Genomic DNA, 19,996 nt, shown 5'->3' on the forward strand with positions numbered 1-19,996 from the left:
GCTCACAATGGGAGATGAAGAAAAGCGCAGTTCGAAGCGGTCGAGGTTCGATCAGACCGAGCCTGATCCAAGGAAGACCTCAAGATTCGACAGGAGATCACGCTCCCCACCCTCAAGGCTCCCTGATCGTACTCGGAGTAGAAGTCCAATCTCGGCAAAATCACCTTTGAGTCCAGGTGCAGGTGGTAGACCGGATGCTGCATCCGCTGCAGGTTCGTGGACGATGGACAGATGACAACTACCCTAGACTAATTAGGACTATAACAGCGGCCGCAGCTGCACGCATCAATGCTCAAATACAAGCAAAGAAAGGAATACAGCATGTTGAGGTCCCCCCAATCCAAAAGGCGAGATAGAACAAGTTTGTGCATTAGGCCGTTCCCAAGCTAACTTCGGTAGACTGAAAGTCCTGGACCGAAATCTGCGGCCTCGCCTGCCCCGTCGTCATCCACTGCAGGCAAGCTAGACAGTGATATGTATATCAATGATGGTGACTACATCAAAGACATTGAAGTCAATGATCTTCGAAACCGCTACACTTTGACCAAAGGGTCAACTCAAAAGACGGTAAATATTCCTGCATCGTTTGCTGATAATCCCAGGCTGCTTCATGCCGTGAGAAGACTTCTTTGAACTTGCATTCTCTTTCACCGCGCCCTTGTGGGAAGTTTTAGAAGCTTACTCGATTTCAATATAGCACACTTTCACCCCTCTTTGCCACCTGCTGACCTCAAATGCGTGATATCTAGATTAAAGAAGAAACTGGCGCTGGTACGCTCCTCTATCTGAATTTAAACAACTTTGAAAGGCTCAGTAATGCTTATGGTGTAAAGATATCACTACAAGGGGAAACTATTACCCAGACAAGAGCTTGGCCACAGCAGCTGTAAGCAGACTCCTGTCTACACTGCAATATGTCTGATAGATACCAATGGTGCACAGAACCCTCCCCTTTACCTTCACATTACCAGTACCTCCAAAGAAGGCCTCGAACAAGCTATTACGAAAATCAATGAATTGATGAAGCAAGAGCTCCCCAATCTGGTAGACGAACGGCGCTTTCGACGACGCGAACCCGACCAAGTCGAACGAGACGAGTTTGGAAGGCGCAAGTGGCCTGAAGAAAAGATACCCATCGACCTTGAACCATTGCCAGGCTTCAACCTGAGAGCTCAAGTCGTTGGACACGGCGGTGCTTATGTGAAGCACATCCAAGGAGAGACTCGTTGCCGCGTTCAAATCAAAGGGAGAGGCTCTGGATTCACAGAGCATGGCACCAATCGTGAGAGTGATGAGTCCATGTACCTACATGTCGCGTGAGTATCCCTTGTGCCCTTTTTCCGCATCGATCTAATTTTCTCAGCGGCCCAGATCCCAGTGAGGTTCAAAGGGCCAAAGATCTTTGCCTGGATCTTCTCAACAATGTGCGAGAGCAGTACAATCACTTTAAGGAGAATCCACCTCAGCGTGCCGGCTTTGGTTATGGGCAAAATCAGCAACCTCAGAACCCTTATGGTGGCTACGGTCAGCAGCAGTCCTCGGGCTATGGGAGCTACGGAGGCGCCCAGTCTCCTACTCAAGCAGCACCACCTGGCACATCTGGTCCGCCCGGTGCTAGTAGCCCCGGTGCATCCGGAGCAGACTATGCAGCGCAGTATGCACAGTATTACGGAGGCCAAGATCCATACGCAGCTTATGGTGGCTATCAAAACTATGTAGCTCAATACTATCAATACTATCAGCAACAACAGGCACAGCAAGGACAGGATCAGAGCGCGCCACCGCCTCCGGGAGAGGATGCTCCTCCGCCACCTCCACCAAGCGGATCACCTCCCAATGGAGGCTATAGTTCAGTAAGTATCTTCCCGCTAGCTAATGAGGTCCTGCAGATATGTGCAGGAAGTGACCGCTAACCATCAACATTAGGTACCACCACCTCCTGGAATGTGACAAGCTTTCCCTGTCGGCTTCGTGTTGGCTATTATTTGTGGAGTAAAGTCGTGCTACTACAGCTTGTGCAGTGTCATAAGACTACCAAATAGATGCCGACTTCTGAATGCGGTAGTGTCATTGATTGTGAAGTCTTCTCTATAAAGACTACCTCCTTAGGCTTCCTCGAAAGCCAGGTGCAACGGAAGCTGGATGACTTTGGAGGAAGCGAAACGCAGGTCCGTAGGAATTATCTCTAGTTTATGGATAGGTAGTCCTGTAATACATCTACATTTCTCCACAAAGGGCTTCAGCATCCATCATCCTTGGCTGATATGCCTACATAGCTGCCTTTTGTGGGTGTATTCAAATCATTGATTGAAATACACGCATGAATTACGACCATAGGTCAATGCTGCGTGGCTTTGCACTATTGTACGATGCCCATTATACTTACATAATTTCTCATTGTAGCTGATGACGCTCTCTATACCCTGACTGAGGGCAAGGTTTTGTCGACAAGGGAGCTTCAGGGGCTGCTAGCCGGGGCCAGCTTGCCTGGAGCGCTCACTAGAGGATCTCCAAGCGAAGAATAGGGGCTCAATTTTCGTCCTCCATTGTGGTCTCTTTTCCACGACTTCATTTGACTGGCACCCTGCAATTCACTCGTAGCGCAGACTTCTCATGGTATCAGTCATCTCAATCGCCCGCAATTCGGTGTTCGTAGAGACTGGTCTTCATCTACGTATTGACAGCTGATCTGATAACTATTCCCTGTTGCAATGCTGCTCGTATCTGAGCATCCGCTGCTGAGACTCGCTCTTTCCTTGTGTAGAAATCCTAAGCATTGCAGAGTCACTTGAGTCTTTTTACAACAGGTCAAGCATTAAAGCAAATCAGGTCAAGAGATGCCTTCCACGCGCTCGGGCAAGAAGACTAATGTAGATATCGATTTCCCACTACGGAGAGTGTTTGGAAAGACGAGTTTCAGGCCATATCAGCGGGAAATCATCACCGCTGCATTGGACGGTAATGATGTCTTCGTTCAGGCTGGTAAGAAGTGTCCCGACTATCCAGTAATCTTGATACAATGCTGGGAAGCAAGCTAACAGATCGTCAGCCACCTCATTTGGGTGCGTTAAGTCGCATCTGTCACGAACGAACTTCTCTTAATTTCTCTTAGGAAAAGTCTCTGCTACCAGCTTCCAGCAGTCATCGATCATGGTATCACCATTGTTGTGTCGCCTTTACTAGCCTTGATGGGTAACCAGGTTGATGCGTTGAATGCAGCCAACATTCCTGTTGCTACAATCAACTCGAATACTCAATTTGTAGATAGAGATGAGATCATCAAGGATCTCTCTTGTGGTGAGTAGTCCCCAAGAGATAGCTGGAAGCTCACTCAGTCCAACTAAGGCCATCCACGAACACGTCTCCTATATGTAACTCCTGAGCTAGTCCTCACCGACACGTTCCGAAGAATGCTCGGCATCGTCTACAGACAAGGCGAGCTCGCTCGCGTCGCCATAGACGAAGCCCACTGCATCTCAGAATGGGGCCACGAATTCCGTCCAGCTTATCGACACTTATCTCACTTCCGAGCCAACTATCCCTTGTTACCCCTGATTTGCCTTACTGCTACAGCTACACCATCCGTTCGATCCGACATCATCAATGTCCTAGGTCTGAACGAGAATACCACAAAGACCTTCATTACATCAACTACCCGTCGAAACCTTCATTACCAAGTCCATTTCGCCTCTGACACTGACGACATTCGCTTTAGTCACCTCGTCAAATTTCTGCAGTCCATCTACGCCCGACGAGCCAATGACCCAGACCGCCTAGCAAGTCTAGAGAGCACTCGCCCCTCCGCTGTAAGTGGCGTCATCTACACATCTCTCCGCTCGGACTGTGACAAACTCGCCGCCCGACTCCGAAAGAACGACATCAGCGCTTCGCCCTATCACGCAGGTCTCTCAACCTCGGAACGAGCCGAATGCCAGCGCAAGTGGCTGGAAAATGCTGTAGGTTACGATATCATTGTAGCTACGACTGCATTCGGGATGGGGATCGACAAGCATGATGTCAGATTCGTGGTGCACTGGACGCTCCCGAAGAGCTTCGAAGGTTACTATCAGGAGGCTGGTCGCGCTGGTCGAGACGGTGGCGCTGGTTTATGTCTGCTATTCTATTCTCGGGAAGATCGGGATCGTGTGGGCTATCGGGTTGCTTTGGGCGCTAACAAAGACGCTGGCAATCAAAGTGGCAATAAGAAGAAGATGCAGCGAGTCGAGGCTCGAACGCAAAGTTTCCAGGAGCTTGTCAAGTATGCTGAGCAGACCGAACGCTGCAGACATAAAGTTATTGGAGAGTTCTTTGGTGAGAAAGATGTTGAAGGGTGTGATAATGCTTGTGATTGTTGCTTCACGCCGTCGGGGCAGAAGACATTGAAGAGGAGAAAGGAGGAGGGATTGAGTAGTGAGGAATGGGTCAGTACGCAGAGAGAAAGAGGGGACTTCTATGGAGATGAATATTATGAGTAGTCGCCTACAGCTTATTGAATCGGGATATCACTGAGTGATTTGGCCGTGGAAGATGATATCAGCATGTTCGAGAAGGCAGAAATTAACCACTACAAACTACGCAAAAAATGAGACAGAAACGTTCTAGATAGTATCCCGGGGGAAGTCGAGAGTTTAGATTACCAACTACAGCATCCTTTATTCCGCCACGGATAAAGGCGCTTTTCCTTTAGTATGTGATAGGTACAACAACCAGTCCTAGCTACATTGTAATGCTGTAACAGCCCATCCATAAAGTCTCAACCCGAATGAGGTTCTCCAGAGAGCGCAACTCCTCAGATAGCACTCCCTTCAACCTGTTCAACCCCCTCCGCGCCTTTTAACCAAGCCACTCTTGTCTTCCCATACTGCTCAACACTCGGTTTCAGTTTCGTCTCAGCCAGATGGAAATCATCCACGGTCCCAATCCTTAAGATACTCATTCCCGGAAATTTCGCGCCGACACGATACATCAATGTTCCGCAGGTCGAACAGAAGTGATTGGTCATCTCTTTCCCTGAGGCGATCGAATAGGTTGTGCTATAGGTCTTCAAGTTTTCCTGGCCGCGGAGGTGCTTCAGGTGGGTGTCCTGGACGGTGAAGTTGGAGGCGAACATGGAAGCGGTGAGTTTGCGGCAATCACTGCAGTTGCAGAGAAAGCTCCCGACGAAACCCTCACCCTGGGTTGGCTGGGGTGGATTAAAATGTCAGAAGTAGAAATATTTTAGACCAGATCAAAGAGGTATGGGAAGAAAAAGATAGCGAGGCGATATTGACACGAAGAAAAATCGCTTGCTGGACTTACGAATGCTAGTTGGACAGCGCCACAGAAGCATGTCGCTGTCGCTTCGTCCTCCTTACTCCATCCATCGTTGGCGCGACCGCTCAAGGGAAAATAGGGCTTCGAATTGTCCGAATGAGGGGCGTCAGTGGAGGTCATGGTGATATGCTTTGTGAGAATCTTGGGTCGCTAGAATTACATATTCAGAGAAATTGGTGGTAGACTGGTACGCTTTATATAGAGCCAGAATCATAATTATTAATGAGGAATGGATAGGCACAAACAGATCTGGATGATCTACTGCTGATCGGTGACTTGCATATTCCTCCCGCTGATGTCGATTGTTAAGCATATCACGCTTTAACGTATGATCCGTTGGAGCGTGCAAAAGTCAAAAGGCAAAGATTGCGAGCCTCATCATCAGGGAAATTGATACCGATTCGAGACCGCTTAGTTGCCGGGTACGCTTGAGTATGCCATGATTTCTTGTTCAACATTGTATAGATGACTGCTTCTGTGTTCGAGATCAAAGAAATCGGTGAAGGATATGAGCCCAAGAAGGCTGACGAGCCATATGATATGTAAAGTCAATGTCAAGAGGTCGAATTCGCCCATCGCTCTTGTTGGCCCGCGACATGTTCAACGTGATGCGATCGAATTCGGGTATCTCGAAGCGAGGCATGCACAAATACAATCAGGCTAACGAAGACGCATGGTGAAACCTGTCAGTAAGAGTATAGACACAACGAATGAGAGTGCAAACAGAGACAGTAGACGTCTTTTTGCAGGCATGCAGAACGATAGGTAGAAAGAGTATTGACTTTTTCGTCAGGAAGTTTTCACCAGCAGGTCTTACTAATCCAGACACAAACACTGCGAAGACGATATTGATTGCATAATCAATTATCGCACTGAATGAATGCCCACGTTAAATATTTAGTTATGAGCGGGCAGACAGGCTTGGAGGGAGACATTCCTCGAGCCTTCCTATTCCGACCGGGAAGGAATGCCAAGCATTTGTCGCTAGAAAAACGTCACTGTTCCCGCTGCCGCCAGCTGCTTCTGTCAATTCGTGATTAGCAATACCAGCCACCCATTCTCAACCCCCCCGCCCCGTTCCTTTCTTGCTCTTTTCATATCGTCTATCGATAGAAGCTGATAGTGCTGGGCACTTGCCAATTTTCATCATTTGATCGCCTTCTAGACGCTCCTTTCGGCGTTCTATTTACCCGTTCGATACTACTTAGGTTCCAGGCATTGGCACGCGACAGCCTGGGAAGCAGAACCTCCAAAGGCTTTTCTATTCCCTTTCTTTTAATTGGTTTGACGACAAGCTCAGCATTTCTTCGACTCGCATTGCAAAGGGGTCCTCGAGATGACGGTCCACAATCTGACACCCTCCTCGGACCAAGACTCTGACATTGCTGACTCCATGCAACCTACCATTCTAGAAGAAGCTCAAGACTTCATCATGTCTTCTGACTGTGAAGCTCCGGATGTTTACAGCCCACCACCTCATATAGCTGCAAGAATCTATAAATCACGCAACTACCATCGAAGATCTTCCGCTGCCTCCTCTCGTCGCAACTCCATTACTTCTCACCATTCGAGCAGGTCCGGCAGATCAACCCACGGAGGCCCTCAAAGCTCCCATATCGCGCAGCACCTACGCAGAGCCTCGATCATTGAGAGCAGAAAGGCTAAGGCTGCAGATCGCAATGCGCATGCCGAGAAAGTACGCCTTCGAGCTGCTTTGAACAAAGCTGCGTCTAGGGCTACTACAGATAGTGAAGAGAAAGCGCTCGCTGCTCAGCAAGCACGAGAGAAGTTTCTCGCGAAAGTAAAAGCGAACTGCGCTGCCGAGGTTCAGCGGTCGAAGAAGGTTGCAGAAGAGCAACGGGAAAGACGTGCTGCGGAACATCTAAAGTTGAAGGAAGATCTGCAAGAGAGACAGGTACAGGCCGAGAGAAGGAAAGCTTTGCTTGAGCAAAGCCAGCGACGACCAAGGACAGCAACCCAATCGGGGGCTGACGGACAGAGGGCGACCAGAAGGGGCTATATATGGAAGCCGCGGAACGATCTTGAAGCTGCTAAGATCTTGCAACGTGCTTGGAGACGGAGGGCTCAACGTCTGAGCATTGAGAGCTTTATTCGACTTGGTTTGACTGTCGAAGCCGCGCAGAACATGAGTTTTGAGGATCTCGGAAGTCGTGTAAATGATGAGGAGGTGACTCAGTCCGCCACTCAGCTTCTCCGAACGTTCGGTCTTCTTGATGGAGCAAATGAGAGCACAGAAGTACAAGCAGCAGTAAGGACGTTCTTGAGCTGCTTTCTGATCCTGGGACACCCGGGCAATGTCTTTAGCAAAGAGGATGAGCAGGAAAAGCAACTCTCCGCAAAAGCACAGGAGCTCCTGTTGCGCTTGAATCAGCTGATTGACTCCTTTCTCGACATTAATGCCGCAGAAGACAATATCTTTCCTCTTGTCTCCGAGGCTTATGCTTCGTTCAAGGCTGCCTTTGCGGCGTGGCGATCGAACGACTCTGCCTTCATGATCAAGCACATGGTGGCTCAATTTGTCGAGTTAGATGCAATATGGCAGAGCGTGAAGGACGATGCAGAGGGGGAAGTCGCCGCGGACTACAAAGAAGGAATTCGTAATAACCAGACTTTAGTGCTCTCCCGACTGAAGAAACTTGCTGGACCTGAACCGGCAATGAAGCTAATAAGAGATGCTATCCGGCGGAGTCGCAAAGCCAAAGCTAAGAAAGATACTGGAGTTAACAGCAAACCACGCATGGCTTCCGAGGCAAGGAATGCCTCTAGCATACCCTTGGCCACAGTAGATTCAGCCCCTGCTGGCAGCGGTTTGACATCGTCACCATCTGATAATAGGCATGCTGCCAAGGAGCTGCTTCAATCATCGTCCTCGTTAGTTCCAGAAAGTCGACTTGTGATGCATGAGTTAGCGATCAACAGAGAGTGGAAGATTGATGTAGATAAGCGAGAAGGAAGGCGGGATGAGATGATTGAAGCTACTACCACAAAGCTTCAACAAGGCCTTGACGCCGGTCTTGCTGAGGTTTGGATACCAGCGCTGGCGGAATCGATTCTGCAGAAACTTTCGATCGTACTGCCCCCGAAAAACCGACTTTCACCACTATCAAGGAAGTGCTCGATCCTCAAATGGTCGCTCAGCAAGTCAAAAATGGTACATTCGCGTACCAGAACTTCTTTAATTTCATGAATTCTATTCTTCCCAAACTCTGCGCACCGGTTAGGGACGAGGAAGTGAAGTCGTTGGCTACGCACCCCAGCGACGACCCGGTGAAGCAATTAGCGAGAATATATTTCGTCATTGAAGTTTTGGTGTTGGATGTCCTGAATTTTCAAATCGCAAGTGTTGCGCCCAACCTACTCAAAGAGTCTGCCGGATACGAAACAGAAGCCTTCAAAAAGTCTCTTGACGGGAGAAGCCCGGAGAAGACATTCCAATGGTGGCAACAATCTAGCACTTACGCCCACGAGGAAGCCTCGAAGCGTCACCAAGACCCAGCTCAGTCCATCTCGTTACGTAACACTCCCCACAAAATCTATATGCAAGGTCTCACCAATCTCGCCATCTCCGTCGAGCATCTAAACGATTCCACACTTCCTGAGACCCTCGAACTCGATGCTCCTCGGCTCACCCGCATCCGCTCCGACCTTTTACGCCTCATTACCACCGCCTCAATCCTTTTAAACGCAAAGAACCTCCTCCGCCGCGACACACGCTCTCTCTGGAAAGCTGAAGCGGCTAGAATGTGGGAACTTCCCTTCACTAGCTCAACCACCTCATTTGTATCAATCGTGGAGTCCCGGTATGCGTTGCCTCCGACGACGAAAACGCAGCTCACAAGCTTCGTGACGAGGGTCTTGGGGGAGGCGAAGGAGGGAAGGGCAAACCATCCCGTGATGAAGGTGCTTTTAGCGAAAATTAAGGGACACGTGCTCGCCAGATTGGGGGCGCAGAGTGCAGAGGAGAGGAACAAGTCCGCCGGTTCTGCGAATGAGGTTCTAGGTAGCGCTGGGATGGTTGAATTTGTGGGGCGTATTGGCGACATTGTGCAGGAATTGGGGAGAGTGGCGGATGTAGATCGAGAGGCGCATGCAAGGTGGTATGATGGGATTATTGAGAGAATGGGAAGAGAGAGGGAGGAGGTCAACGACTGAGTGGATAGGAAATGGCGGGGGGTGGTCTGAACGACATGGGAATAGGCATTTTACAAGCGTGGCGCTGGGGAAACAAAGAATGATGCATTTTTAGAACACGCATTATTTCGGCTTTGGAATAGATTAGATATCTGATGAATTATGATAGCACAAGATGATATTGTATACTCTTTGTCAAGAGGAGCATCTTTCTTTCCAGCCCTCCGCGTTCTGAGGCGTCTTGTTCTTTGGAGGAAATTCGAAAGCTGAAAGGTGCTTACTAGTGACGAAGACATCCATGCCCCTAAGGCAAGGAGAAAGTGAAGGGCAGAAGCTCGCAAGAACAGCAGAATTTTTCATCCATTCAGGAACACATCACATATGTCCATTGGCAAGCCGGTAGGCTGGCGTCTAATGCACGCTAACTACATCAGCTGGCTCTATCTCTTCAATGCCCTCTCACCTCCTATCTCTCATCCAAAGCCTCAATGCATGTAAAAGTAAGATACAAGAATCGTAGAAATATCTCCGCAGCAAGCTATCATACCGAGAGAAGAAGGCCTTCCCTTGACATAATGCTACCACGCCCCTAATTTACATCCTCCCTCAACATAGCAGGCGACCAGCACCTCTACCTATCTCCTCGCCTTCACGCTCGGCTCAGGAAACAAATTCGAATAGGGGCTTGGGTTGAAGCTCGCGCTCGCGCTGGGGATCGTGATGAAGCCCGAGCTCGACGTGCCGGGGAGCGTGCTGTTTTGTCCACCTGTGGGGAATGGGGGTGGCGAAGATGATCCCGGACCACCTGGCACGTTCGATGGTGGCTGGCCCATTGAGGTGACGGTGACGGTGACATCTGGGCCTGGGACTGTGACGGTGACTTGGGCCGGGCAGGTGGAGGGGCGCGCGGTCACGTATTGGGTGGAGGTGATGTAGTGTTTTATGGTTGAGGTCTCCTCGGCGGATTCCTCAGGAGAGGAACCGGCGGAGTTCTCGGGGGAGGAGTTAGAGCCTGAGCCCTCGGAACCGTTTTCGGGAGTTGTTTGCTCGGGTGAAGAGCCGGCGCCAGGAGACGCGGTTGCGTAGACAGTCTGAAAGGTGTTAGTATGAGGGTCTTTGAAAGTAGGGAGGAAGACGGGAAACGGGGAGAGGCTTACGTGAGTGTTGGTCTGTGTCTTGGTGTTCTTGATTGTTGTGGTTACAACCGTTGTGGAGGAACCAGCGCCTAGGGTGTAGGTCAGGGTAACAGCCTCTCCGCCAGAGGTGATATCTGTTGTGATCGTGCTTGGGCCAGACGAGCCTGTGCCGCCTGGAGCGGTTCCTGTGCCAATGGGCGCTGATGAGCCACCAGTGGGGTATGGCGCAATGGGGCCGTTCTTGCCAGTGTCGGAAGGATAAATGGTTGAAGGCGCAGCGGTGCCTGGAGGAGCAACACATTGGGTGCAGATTGTGCTGGTGCTAGTGATCGTCAATGTTGAAGTGGTTTGTGTGACCTCCACAGATGCAGACGCGCCGCTACCATGGGTCTTGGTGACGGGACAGGTCGTGACTGTAACATAAACGATCTCTGTAGTATATTCCTTGACGGTTGAGTATCCCACCGGTAGGCTAGAGTTGCTTGCGATCGAGAATCCTGAGCTAGCCGCACTTGACGGAATAGAGCTCGATCCAGTACCAACAGGAGAAGAGTTGGTGATGGGAGAGTTAGGTGTTGTAGCGGAGGAGGCGGGGGAGGTGCCAGCGGAGCCGGAAGAAGCTACTGATGATCCCGACAAGGTAGACTTGGAATATGTACTGTTTGGCAGTGGCATTGGAAGATTTTTGGGCTGATAATTTTGTTGTGCACTGTAGTCCGGGTGATCTCCTTGTGGGCTGCCTGCTTGTATGGCAGCTTGCGCTGCGATGGCAAAGGCCGTCGCCAGGGCAAAAGTAATCTTGACCATGCTGTTACGAGAAGGTGGAGCAGTGGAAATAAGTTCTTGTTGCCGTTCAGCCTCTTTCACTTTTTCCGAACGGATGATTTTTGCCCCAGCAGTACGAGTGTGTTGTCTCAATCTTTCACTTGTGATCGATGTTGGTTATTGATTCCTGTGCGAACAAATGGTGAAGGCTCGAACGAATGTGATGCGAATGATATCGCAAACAAATGAGTGACTGCAGCAAAGATCTGCTAAAGAGCGACTGGTGAGCCTGCACGAGATGCAACTGCAAGAAAAGAATGTGATGATGGGATCGAGGAGGGAGAAAGATGTGAAGTGGCTCGTAATGAGTGTCGGGGAAAATGAGGGGGAAAGAGATTAAGGAGCGATACACCAAATATTGCGCCCAGCAGACTTGGTGGGAGAATCAGGGGTGCCCACATGCAGGTACATTGCCAGGGCCAAATCTGATACGTCGGCCCAAGGCGCCGTCCTCTTCGCTTGACGGTGTCATACCAGTGACTCCTTTTCATTGGAGCGACAGCCGACCTAGCTTGCCACTAACATCGAGCCCGTTGATGGAGATACCATCATACCAACCTCTGAGATGTCCAGGATGCCTCGAGCTTCATCTCGCTTTCAGAGGGGAAGCGCCCAGGATGCCAGGTCTTGAGCGAAGACTACTGATCATGCGAGCATTTCTCTTCATCATCAGCTCAATACAGCTTACGGATGCTCACCAACACATGGATTGGGGCAGGGGGTTCGATGCTTGCCGCAGAATGGCATGCTTTGCCGTGTGCGAGCCACGTTCTGGCCCTCCTTGCCTTCCTCTGAACACGAGATACTGAGCAAGGGCAGAAGCTGTCCCGGCAATCGAGCTAAGAATAGCGGTGTTGGACACCGTCGATAGTACGGAATAATGCTTGCATACACTGCGTTCTTGATGCTGGTCGCCCCCTGAAGGCCCTTGCTTCCCAAGCTCTTGGACCAAGGGTGTGATGTCGCTAAGCCAGATCACCTCGCAGGGGTGCTCTATGTGGCCTTGGGCAAGGAACAAGATCTAGTAAGGCAAACTAATGATAATGCTCCGTAGTAAACAATTGTAGAGGAGATGCTATCTGGCCTGGCCATCTGCCAATGTTTCAAGTGAAATTGCACACGACCTGCAGCGCTTACTACGGTACGACAGCGCTTACGAACAGGGTCTTTGGCATGACAACAATAGTTCTAGCATATTCCACTCATGGGTTTGGTGGTCACCAGTGGCTTGCCCACTGTACCTAAAGAGGTAATCTTCATTGACCAGGTAGCCTATTTTGGCCTGCATTATCGATAGATGATAACCTATCGAACCGAGGCGCATCAACCACACCACGCTCAGTCGTTGATTTTGGCTTTTCGCATGCTTCCCGAAACATATGTTGACAGTCAGTGCTAGCAACAGGAACATGAAAATAGCGCCTTCTTCATTCCTGAGAATGCCCCGCAAACCCTGACAATGACCTCCACCACCTCCCCAAGTTCTAAGATGCCCCCGCTCTCTACTCTCCTCAATGCTCTCCATGCATTCAAGTCCTCCCCGCGGACTTTCCAAATCCTCCACACCGTTGGATCTGTGCCCTCTGCAGCGCTACAAACGCTCTACATCCTCGATTCCTCCTTCAACCCTCCCACGCTCGCCCATTCACGGATTTGCACCTCCGCTTTGCTGCAAGATCCTCTCCTCAACGTCGGGCAAGGTCATGGGAGTAGATCAAGACTGCTACTTTTGTTGGCGACTCAAAATGCAGATAAACCACCCAAGCCTGCCGGCTTTGAGCAGAGGGTGGGTATGATGTGCGTGCTTGCGAAGGACATTCGTGATCAAGTAGGAGAAATGACAGGCAGAGGACGACAAGGGATGAGGAGGATGGATGATAGGGATGACAACCAGGGTGAAGAGGAAGACAGAGACCTGCTGAGTATTGATGTTGGGGTTGTAAAGACGCCGCTGTTCATTGACAAGGTGAAGGCGGTGACGGAGTCGGGCGTTTATCATTCGAAATCAGATGAAGAGCGACAGCCAAGCCAGGTTCATCTGATTGGATTCGACACTCTTATTAGGCTGCTGGAACCAAGCTATTATCCTGATAAAACATTGAAGCCGTTGGAGGAATTATTCGGGAAGCATAAAGTCAGGGTTTCGAGACGGATAGAGGATGCGTGGGGAGCGGGCGAGGAGCAAGGGAAGTTCGTAAGGGCGCTTGAAGAGGGAAGCAAGGAAGAACATGGGTTTCAGCCGGAGTGGGTTGAGAAGATTGAACTGGTTGAGGGGAGAGGGATGGATGAGGAGGCGATTAGTTCGACAAGGGTGAGGGACGCTGTGAGAGAAGGGGAGGAGAAGATTCTGCAAAAGCTGATTACAGGGCCTGTGGGGCAGTGGATCAAGGACGAGGGCTTGTATAAGAATAGGGGCTAGCAAGAAACGTTTGAAAGCGAGCTTCAGGGGTGTAAGCTTAGATTGGTATCGCATCTTCAGGCTCGTCAAAGAGCATATACTCATCTTCAGTCGAGATTGTTTGAAGAAGGTGATCGGCTTGAAAGTGAGCTTCTGGCATCCCGATGTCTGCATCGGCACTAAAACCATCTAGCATGGATTCAAAGTCTCCAGAATTCAATGGCGTGGGGATCAAATCTGGAATCGTCAAATACTGCTGGTGTCCAACAGGGCGATTATCGTGAACAGGAATGCCCAAGCTTTCAGGACCCAGCGTCTGCGACGGATTTTCAAAGTACTCGTTGTCAAGGTCATCGAGCCAGAGATCCGATTCATCAGCTTCTACCCATGACTTGTGATTGGAGAATCTTTCAACGCTAGATGCATCGAAAAGCATCTCAAATTCGTGTGAGGGCGTCACATCAGGCTGACTTGATTCTTCGTAGTCACACGATAAGTCTGAGGAGCATAGTGGAGACATACCGCTTTCGAGAAGATCCTCGTCCAGATAGTCAAAGCATTGCTGAGACGTAGGATTGCTGTCCCACTCAAAGTCTAGTGGCCGAAGCTTCCTGCATGCTTTCGGATCCAGTATCTTCTTCTGTGCCAGCGTCCAAAGTCTGACTTCAATGGCATTCCGTAATGCTATGTCACATGATCTTGGACAGGTCGAATCCTGTATTTCTGGTAGGAGCTTATCGGCAGAGTCCAGATACTTCAGCATGAATATTTTGTGCTTGAGTCGTTCCGATCGTGACCTCTGCCGTAAACGAGTCAGCGAACTAGAAATCCTTGAGGTCAAGCGGTTTCTCGCGGCAAGTAACTACCAAGAGGTCAGCATTGTACCGGCACCTCTATGACGTTGAAGGCCGACCTCTTGGTAGCCAGGGCAAAAGGATGAGGGAGACACATGACAGAGGTCAGAGACCAGATGATGATCTGTCCTGCTCACTCCACTTTCTTTCGGGGGTTTGTGACTGAACAGTAGGTCTTGGATAGTGATGCTCAAGAGCCTTTCTATGAGACTCTGTCTGCCTTTCAACTCTTCCCAACCGTCTGCGATGGAGTTAGAGAATAGGGGTGTTGTACGGCGATGGTTATTGCCATAGGAAGACTGGGAACTCAAAATTGTCTGGTGTTTGAGCAATGTTGAGCTTGCTTGCGACAAGAGCAAGCTCTCTTGAGGATTGCTATCAGAGTCCTCTAATGAGTATGGCACTCCGTACTCGGATTCACCAAAGTCATTTAAGATGTCCGCACTGACCGACTGACTATTACTTGCTACGATTGTGGGCTGGCCAGAATAATGACTTGACGCCGTCATAGATATCTCGATCTTGTTAAGTGTGATCACTGGAATTCTGCTAGGAGGTTGCAAATCTGGCGGAGCCCTTCTCGTCTCCGTTCCTGCTTCAGCCGCAGACGGTCGTGCAAGACTGATAAGAAAGCCAAGGCTAGATGGAAAATTAAGTGAACGTTGAGTTGATTCCTCGTTCCGAGCATGCAAGCCTAGCTGTGACCAGAACTACCAAAATTAGCGATTTTTCGTAGACTCCAGCGCTGGACTTGCCGACGAAGAACATAAGCTCCTTCCAAGATGATGGGCAAAGCTAGCATCCATGCATTGCTCAACGGACCCACCCTCAAAGATAATGTCCAGGGCTATGTACACTCGATTACTCCCTCTGATCCATGACGGAGACGCGAGGATACCAGGAAGGCTTCGAAAAGCCTCTGAGAACGGAAATACACCAGCATTTAACGAAGAAAGAGTAAGGTTTGACGATACAGATAGCTTGAGCTCATGTGTACTAGTTTTAAGAGTATATTCGACAGTTCCAATATCATGAGTGTGTGGGCTCATATAATCAGGATACAGTAGCAATGCGACTAAACCAAACCAAACGTCTATAGTACAGGAATAAGGGAACCGTGAAGAACCGCATGGACGGACGTATCACACCCTTGCCTGACCCAGCTTCAGCAATGGTTAGGTCAAGAACCTAACGCGTAATTGCCTTGCAATGAGAAGTCGATGACCTTCATGTGGTGTGTTAGACGTCGTCTGCTGCGCCGACATCGAGATATGGAGGCAGCTAGCCATTTCTGGAGATTAGTAATCACTTGAGATGATTATGGCTCTGTGGGATCTATCTGCTTTAGAAATGTAGCAATGTAGTCATTTGCTTGCTACTGAGGCCGTGATGGTGATCTCCCTATCTACGACTCGGGTCCTGCGCTGCAATAGTAATTCACTATTTTCAAGGTGCCTCCGTCAAGGCGCGACTCTCCGTCTATTTCATACCTCAATGTCGTGTAGAACAGACGGAGTGTATCAGGATCTAACGAATATGCGAGTCCGGATGCCATGGATACAAGCTTTGCGGGAACAAAGAGAAGCAGCAGGTCGTCCTATCAGCGGCCAGGTGGCTTCTGGACAGCCCTCAGCTCCGGACTTGAAACCTAAGAAAATGTCGGACAGCTATCATAAAGTGGTCCGTAATCGGATACTGTCGAAGAAGTGTAAGCTGACTGATACAGATATAGATCATTCCTCTGGCGCAAGACCCATGGCTTTGCGACAATTATTTGAATGCGAACGGTCAGATACGGTACGAGAAGTTCACCCCTACACTCATTGCCCGCTCAGAATGCAAGACTAGGGACGCTCTTCATGGATCTCGACGCTTTGTCAGGTGTTATTGCCTACAAACATACGGGGGACTCGGTCACGACTGTCACTGCGGCTGTCGACAGGATTACAATCAATCATCCCCTAAAAAGCATCTGCGATTTGCAACTCTCCGGGCAAGTGACCTACGCCACTGGCAGAAGCAGCATGGAAGTATCACTATCAGTAGCTCAAGCCCCGGAGAGAGGCGAGCAAACACACGTCGAAGATGTGCTTCTATCATGTGTCTTCACTATGGTATCCCTTGATCCGGTCACTAAGAAGGCCGTCGCTATCAATCCCCTCAGACCAGAAACAATGGAAGAGAAACGACTCTTTGAGATGGGAGAGCGGAATTCGAATGAGAAGAAGGCTTTGTTGAAAAGGGCATTGAAGAAGCAGACTCCCAATGATGAGGAGAGTGACCTCATTCATGCTATGTGGCTGAAGCAACTTGACTACCATAGTACGTGAGACCATGGATGGTGACAGAGGCCTTGCCGACTGACAGACCAAGATCCAAATACACCTACTCGGAAACCTGACAACCTACGATTCATGTCTGCAACAGTCATGAGTTCATCTTCGATAATGCAGCCACAGTATAGGAACAGACACAATTTCATGATCTTTGGTGGCTTCCTCCTTAAGCAGACGTTTGAACTCGCATTCTGTTGTTGTGCAGCGTTCACTCACAGCAGACCAACGTTTATCAGCCTTGACCCAAGTACCTTTGACAATGCCGTCCCCGTCGGAAGTGTGCTCTATCTCACAGCTACCATTGCGTACACAGACCAATCATCAATAGAGCCTTCCGATGGTGTCAACGGCAAAGCCACTGACGAGCATTCGGATCGCAGTACTAATAATTCAACGCGGGTTCAAGTACGGATCGACAGCAAGGTTCGCAATGTCGAGCATGGTGAAACTAAACCGACGGGGCAATTCAACTACACTTTCCTGGTCGAGCGAGATATTAAGATAATGCCACAGACTTATTCCGAATTCATGATATGGGTAGACGCTAGGAGGAGAGCCAAGAATGTAAGGGCATGTATTGAAAACACTTCATTTTCAGGGCAAACGCAGGACGATGGCAGTGGCGGGAGGATTCATGAGTAGTATAAAAGAATATAGCGATCTATCAAATGACCATTCGCCATTGTGGCGGCAAAATTGCCAACAAACCATTGTGGCGGTTATGCATACCCAAACAGGTTTGGCTTCATGCCGTCTGGTTGCCGTTGCTTTTCAGCCCTCGGTCCCCTCCGAGCGTTCAACGACATCCGATAACTGGCTCTCGTATGCTCGCCAGCTATGGCCGCCATCCCAAACGTATGGCATCTGCGCAGGGTGGCAGAGGCGTCAGCGAGAGCCTGTGATATCTGTTATAAATCCACAGCTAGCGTTCTCATCACACCAGACAACAAAGTGCGTTTCCTTCTGAGACGTCAGTGCCTCACTCTCCGGATGTTAATGGAGCCAAGGATTTTTTCTATGTATGTCCCGGCCACATGAAGGATCGAGGGTTTGCCACTCCTATCGTAGATGAAGCCGAGGTGGTGGCGAAAAGACGCAAGGAGGAGATGGAGCAAGAGATTCAGAAAGTAAAATTTGAATACGAAGAGAAAATTAAAAACAAGAAGGCAAAGGATAAGGGCAGCAAAGACGCAAAGAAGGACGAGAAGCACGACAAGAAAGAAAAGGCAAAGCGCGAAGAAGAAGAGCAACAGGCTGAAAAAGAGAAAGACGATAGGGTCCGCCCTGTTGCTGGGCCTGCTCAGCTCTAGATTAGCTGACGTTTTGAAAGATCAACGCTATCACGAGCAAGAATGCAACTCCCAAGGAAGAGGAAATGCCTCGTATATACGCCTTGCAGAAGTATGAGAGTGCGTCATCATCAAAATGTATTCCCTGACAAAATACAGAGTATTCTACCAGAAACGACTGGAGAGACTGCGAGCCATAGAGTTGGCAAAACGAAACAAAGAGCGCTTCAAAAATCCTAACACATTCCCTTCCGTACCTACAGGAAAATTTAGCTGATGGCAATGCTTTCGAATGCAAGTAGAACTTCTTCTCGAGGGAGTTTGGATTGCTGCTCTTACCGGGGATGATGCAAGTGTAGAGACACGCTCCTCGCGATCGTAAATATTACAAATCTTCAAATTGCGAGTGATTGAGTAGGATGGTCCATGGCCAACGCCTAATATTGCTATCTTAAGGATCCTAGCGCCAATTATCCAGGCTGGCTCGAACAACCGTTGGAACGCGTCGTGAGTCATGTGGCTCTATGGTAACAGTGAGGTACAAGTTACTTCCACTCGGTGGGTCTGCCGCTTTGGCCGTCGGAATGGTCCCCGTTCGGACCAGGCAACAGCTCTTCGCAAAAGTGAAGCATCAATGCTTCAGGCTTGCGTCGATACATTGTCGGATGATGGATTGCTTAAGCCGTCGTAAGCAGCCACCTTGTTTGATTTGCTCGTTTTCTAGGGTTTTCAAAACGCGGGACAAATCTTTTCATGATCAATTGCTGGCGAAAAATCGTCAAATTGTTTGCTCCTAGAACAAAACCTAGCATCCATGTGGTAACCTAAGTCATTAGTCCACTGTTTTCAAACTCCTGTTATTGAACTGAGTTTTGGAGTAGCAAGTGACAATGCACGCTGGTGTAAGTGAGGCGCGGAATGTTACTTTTCATGGAATTGTCCGAGACTGTCAACGAATGCCAAAATCGGTGAAGTTCCAAAGAAAATTCGGTGAAATTGGGCCTTGCTTTCTCGTTTTGGCCGGAAGGAATCTGAACCGACGAAGCCCTATGGATATTTCCCTGGAATTCCAGTATTCATGTCCCAATGATACGGTCGAGAATCAAGCTCGTGAATTTTATTGGTTTAACTCATGTCACCAAATGCATTCAGATGTCGCCAGCGATAGACCAATAAGAACAGCTTTGCTCAATTACTGGACCTTCATGGACCTCGGCTGACCGGACGCTATATCAAGTGACTGGATCCAGGCTTCTCCGAGTATCAAGCTCTGAATTCTCCTATGTGCCTTCAGATCTACAAGGGGATATCGACACCGTTGGCCTTCCAACCTCTATCTGCAGGTCGATCGATTGTGTATTGGTCTTACTACTGTGGCATCTGTGTAGTGCTTTGGATACGTTGACTGACCTCTGTGGCAATGTCTACTCTCGGTCAACCCTCCTTCGATCAAACTCAAGATTCATACTAGGTGATAACCACTGCCCATAAAAAGGTCTTTCGATCCAGTCTCCAACCCTGTCGACGCATAGGTCCTAGCTTACCCGGGTATTAATTTATTGATGGGCCCTTCCCGTCTTATGCCAAGTGACTGTCTAGTTTTTGGGTGGGACTCAATGTCGGGTAACTGGATAGTTCCACTGACGCTATGAGCATTTAGGGACAACTCCGTGTCTTCATGGCTGCTCATTGG

General features: G+C 49.4%; 7 protein-coding genes across 7 annotated transcripts; 5 read left to right on the plus strand and 2 right to left on the minus strand.

Moving 5' to 3' along the window:
- Positions 1-7: 7 nt before the first annotated feature.
- Positions 8-2,189, plus strand: KY384_006876 (uncharacterized protein; the record flags this gene model as incomplete). Its single annotated transcript, XM_044815369.1, has 7 exons — positions 8-212; positions 268-329; positions 400-567; positions 895-1,316; positions 1,364-1,853; positions 1,927-1,946; positions 2,066-2,189. The coding sequence occupies 7 exons, from the start codon at positions 8-10 to the stop codon at positions 2,187-2,189; spliced, it is 1,491 nt and encodes a 496-aa protein (XP_044667243.1).
- Positions 2,190-6,649: 4,460 nt separating this feature from the next.
- KY384_006877 (uncharacterized protein) lies at positions 6,650-9,486 on the plus strand (the record flags this gene model as incomplete). The annotated part of the gene is made up of 2 exons (XM_044815370.1): positions 6,650-8,345; positions 8,393-9,486. 2 exons carry the CDS (start codon positions 6,650-6,652, stop codon positions 9,484-9,486), a joined length of 2,790 nt encoding a protein of 929 aa, XP_044667244.1.
- A 614-nt stretch (positions 9,487-10,100) lies between these two features.
- On the minus strand, positions 10,101-11,408 carry KY384_006878 (uncharacterized protein; the record flags this gene model as incomplete). The annotated part of the gene is made up of 1 exon (XM_044815371.1): positions 10,101-11,408. The coding sequence occupies one exon, from the start codon at positions 11,406-11,408 to the stop codon at positions 10,101-10,103; it is 1,308 nt and encodes a 435-aa protein (XP_044667245.1).
- A 1,477-nt stretch (positions 11,409-12,885) lies between these two features.
- On the plus strand, positions 12,886-13,845 carry KY384_006879 (uncharacterized protein; the record flags this gene model as incomplete). The annotated part of the gene is made up of 1 exon (XM_044815372.1): positions 12,886-13,845. The coding sequence occupies one exon, from the start codon at positions 12,886-12,888 to the stop codon at positions 13,843-13,845; it is 960 nt and encodes a 319-aa protein (XP_044667246.1).
- Positions 13,846-13,882: 37 nt separating this feature from the next.
- KY384_006880 (uncharacterized protein) lies at positions 13,883-15,187 on the minus strand (the record flags this gene model as incomplete). The annotated part of the gene is made up of 3 exons (XM_044815373.1): positions 13,883-14,623; positions 14,979-15,053; positions 15,128-15,187. The coding sequence occupies 3 exons, from the start codon at positions 15,185-15,187 to the stop codon at positions 13,883-13,885; spliced, it is 876 nt and encodes a 291-aa protein (XP_044667247.1).
- A 985-nt stretch (positions 15,188-16,172) lies between these two features.
- On the plus strand, positions 16,173-17,656 carry KY384_006881 (uncharacterized protein; the record flags this gene model as incomplete). Its single annotated transcript, XM_044815374.1, has 3 exons — positions 16,173-16,475; positions 16,514-17,000; positions 17,046-17,656. 3 exons carry the CDS (start codon positions 16,173-16,175, stop codon positions 17,654-17,656), a joined length of 1,401 nt encoding a protein of 466 aa, XP_044667248.1.
- Positions 17,657-17,851: 195 nt separating this feature from the next.
- On the plus strand, positions 17,852-18,324 carry KY384_006882 (uncharacterized protein; the record flags this gene model as incomplete). The annotated part of the gene is made up of 2 exons (XM_044815375.1): positions 17,852-17,898; positions 17,958-18,324. The coding sequence occupies 2 exons, from the start codon at positions 17,852-17,854 to the stop codon at positions 18,322-18,324; spliced, it is 414 nt and encodes a 137-aa protein (XP_044667249.1).
- Between the last annotated feature and the right edge of the window lie 1,672 nt (positions 18,325-19,996).

The sequence above is a fragment of the Bacidia gigantensis genome, assembly GCF_019456465.1.
Source record: "Bacidia gigantensis strain McMullin 20006 chromosome Unknown contig_255, whole genome shotgun sequence".
Taxonomy (NCBI): Eukaryota; Fungi; Ascomycota; class Lecanoromycetes; order Lecanorales; family Ramalinaceae; genus Bacidia; species Bacidia gigantensis.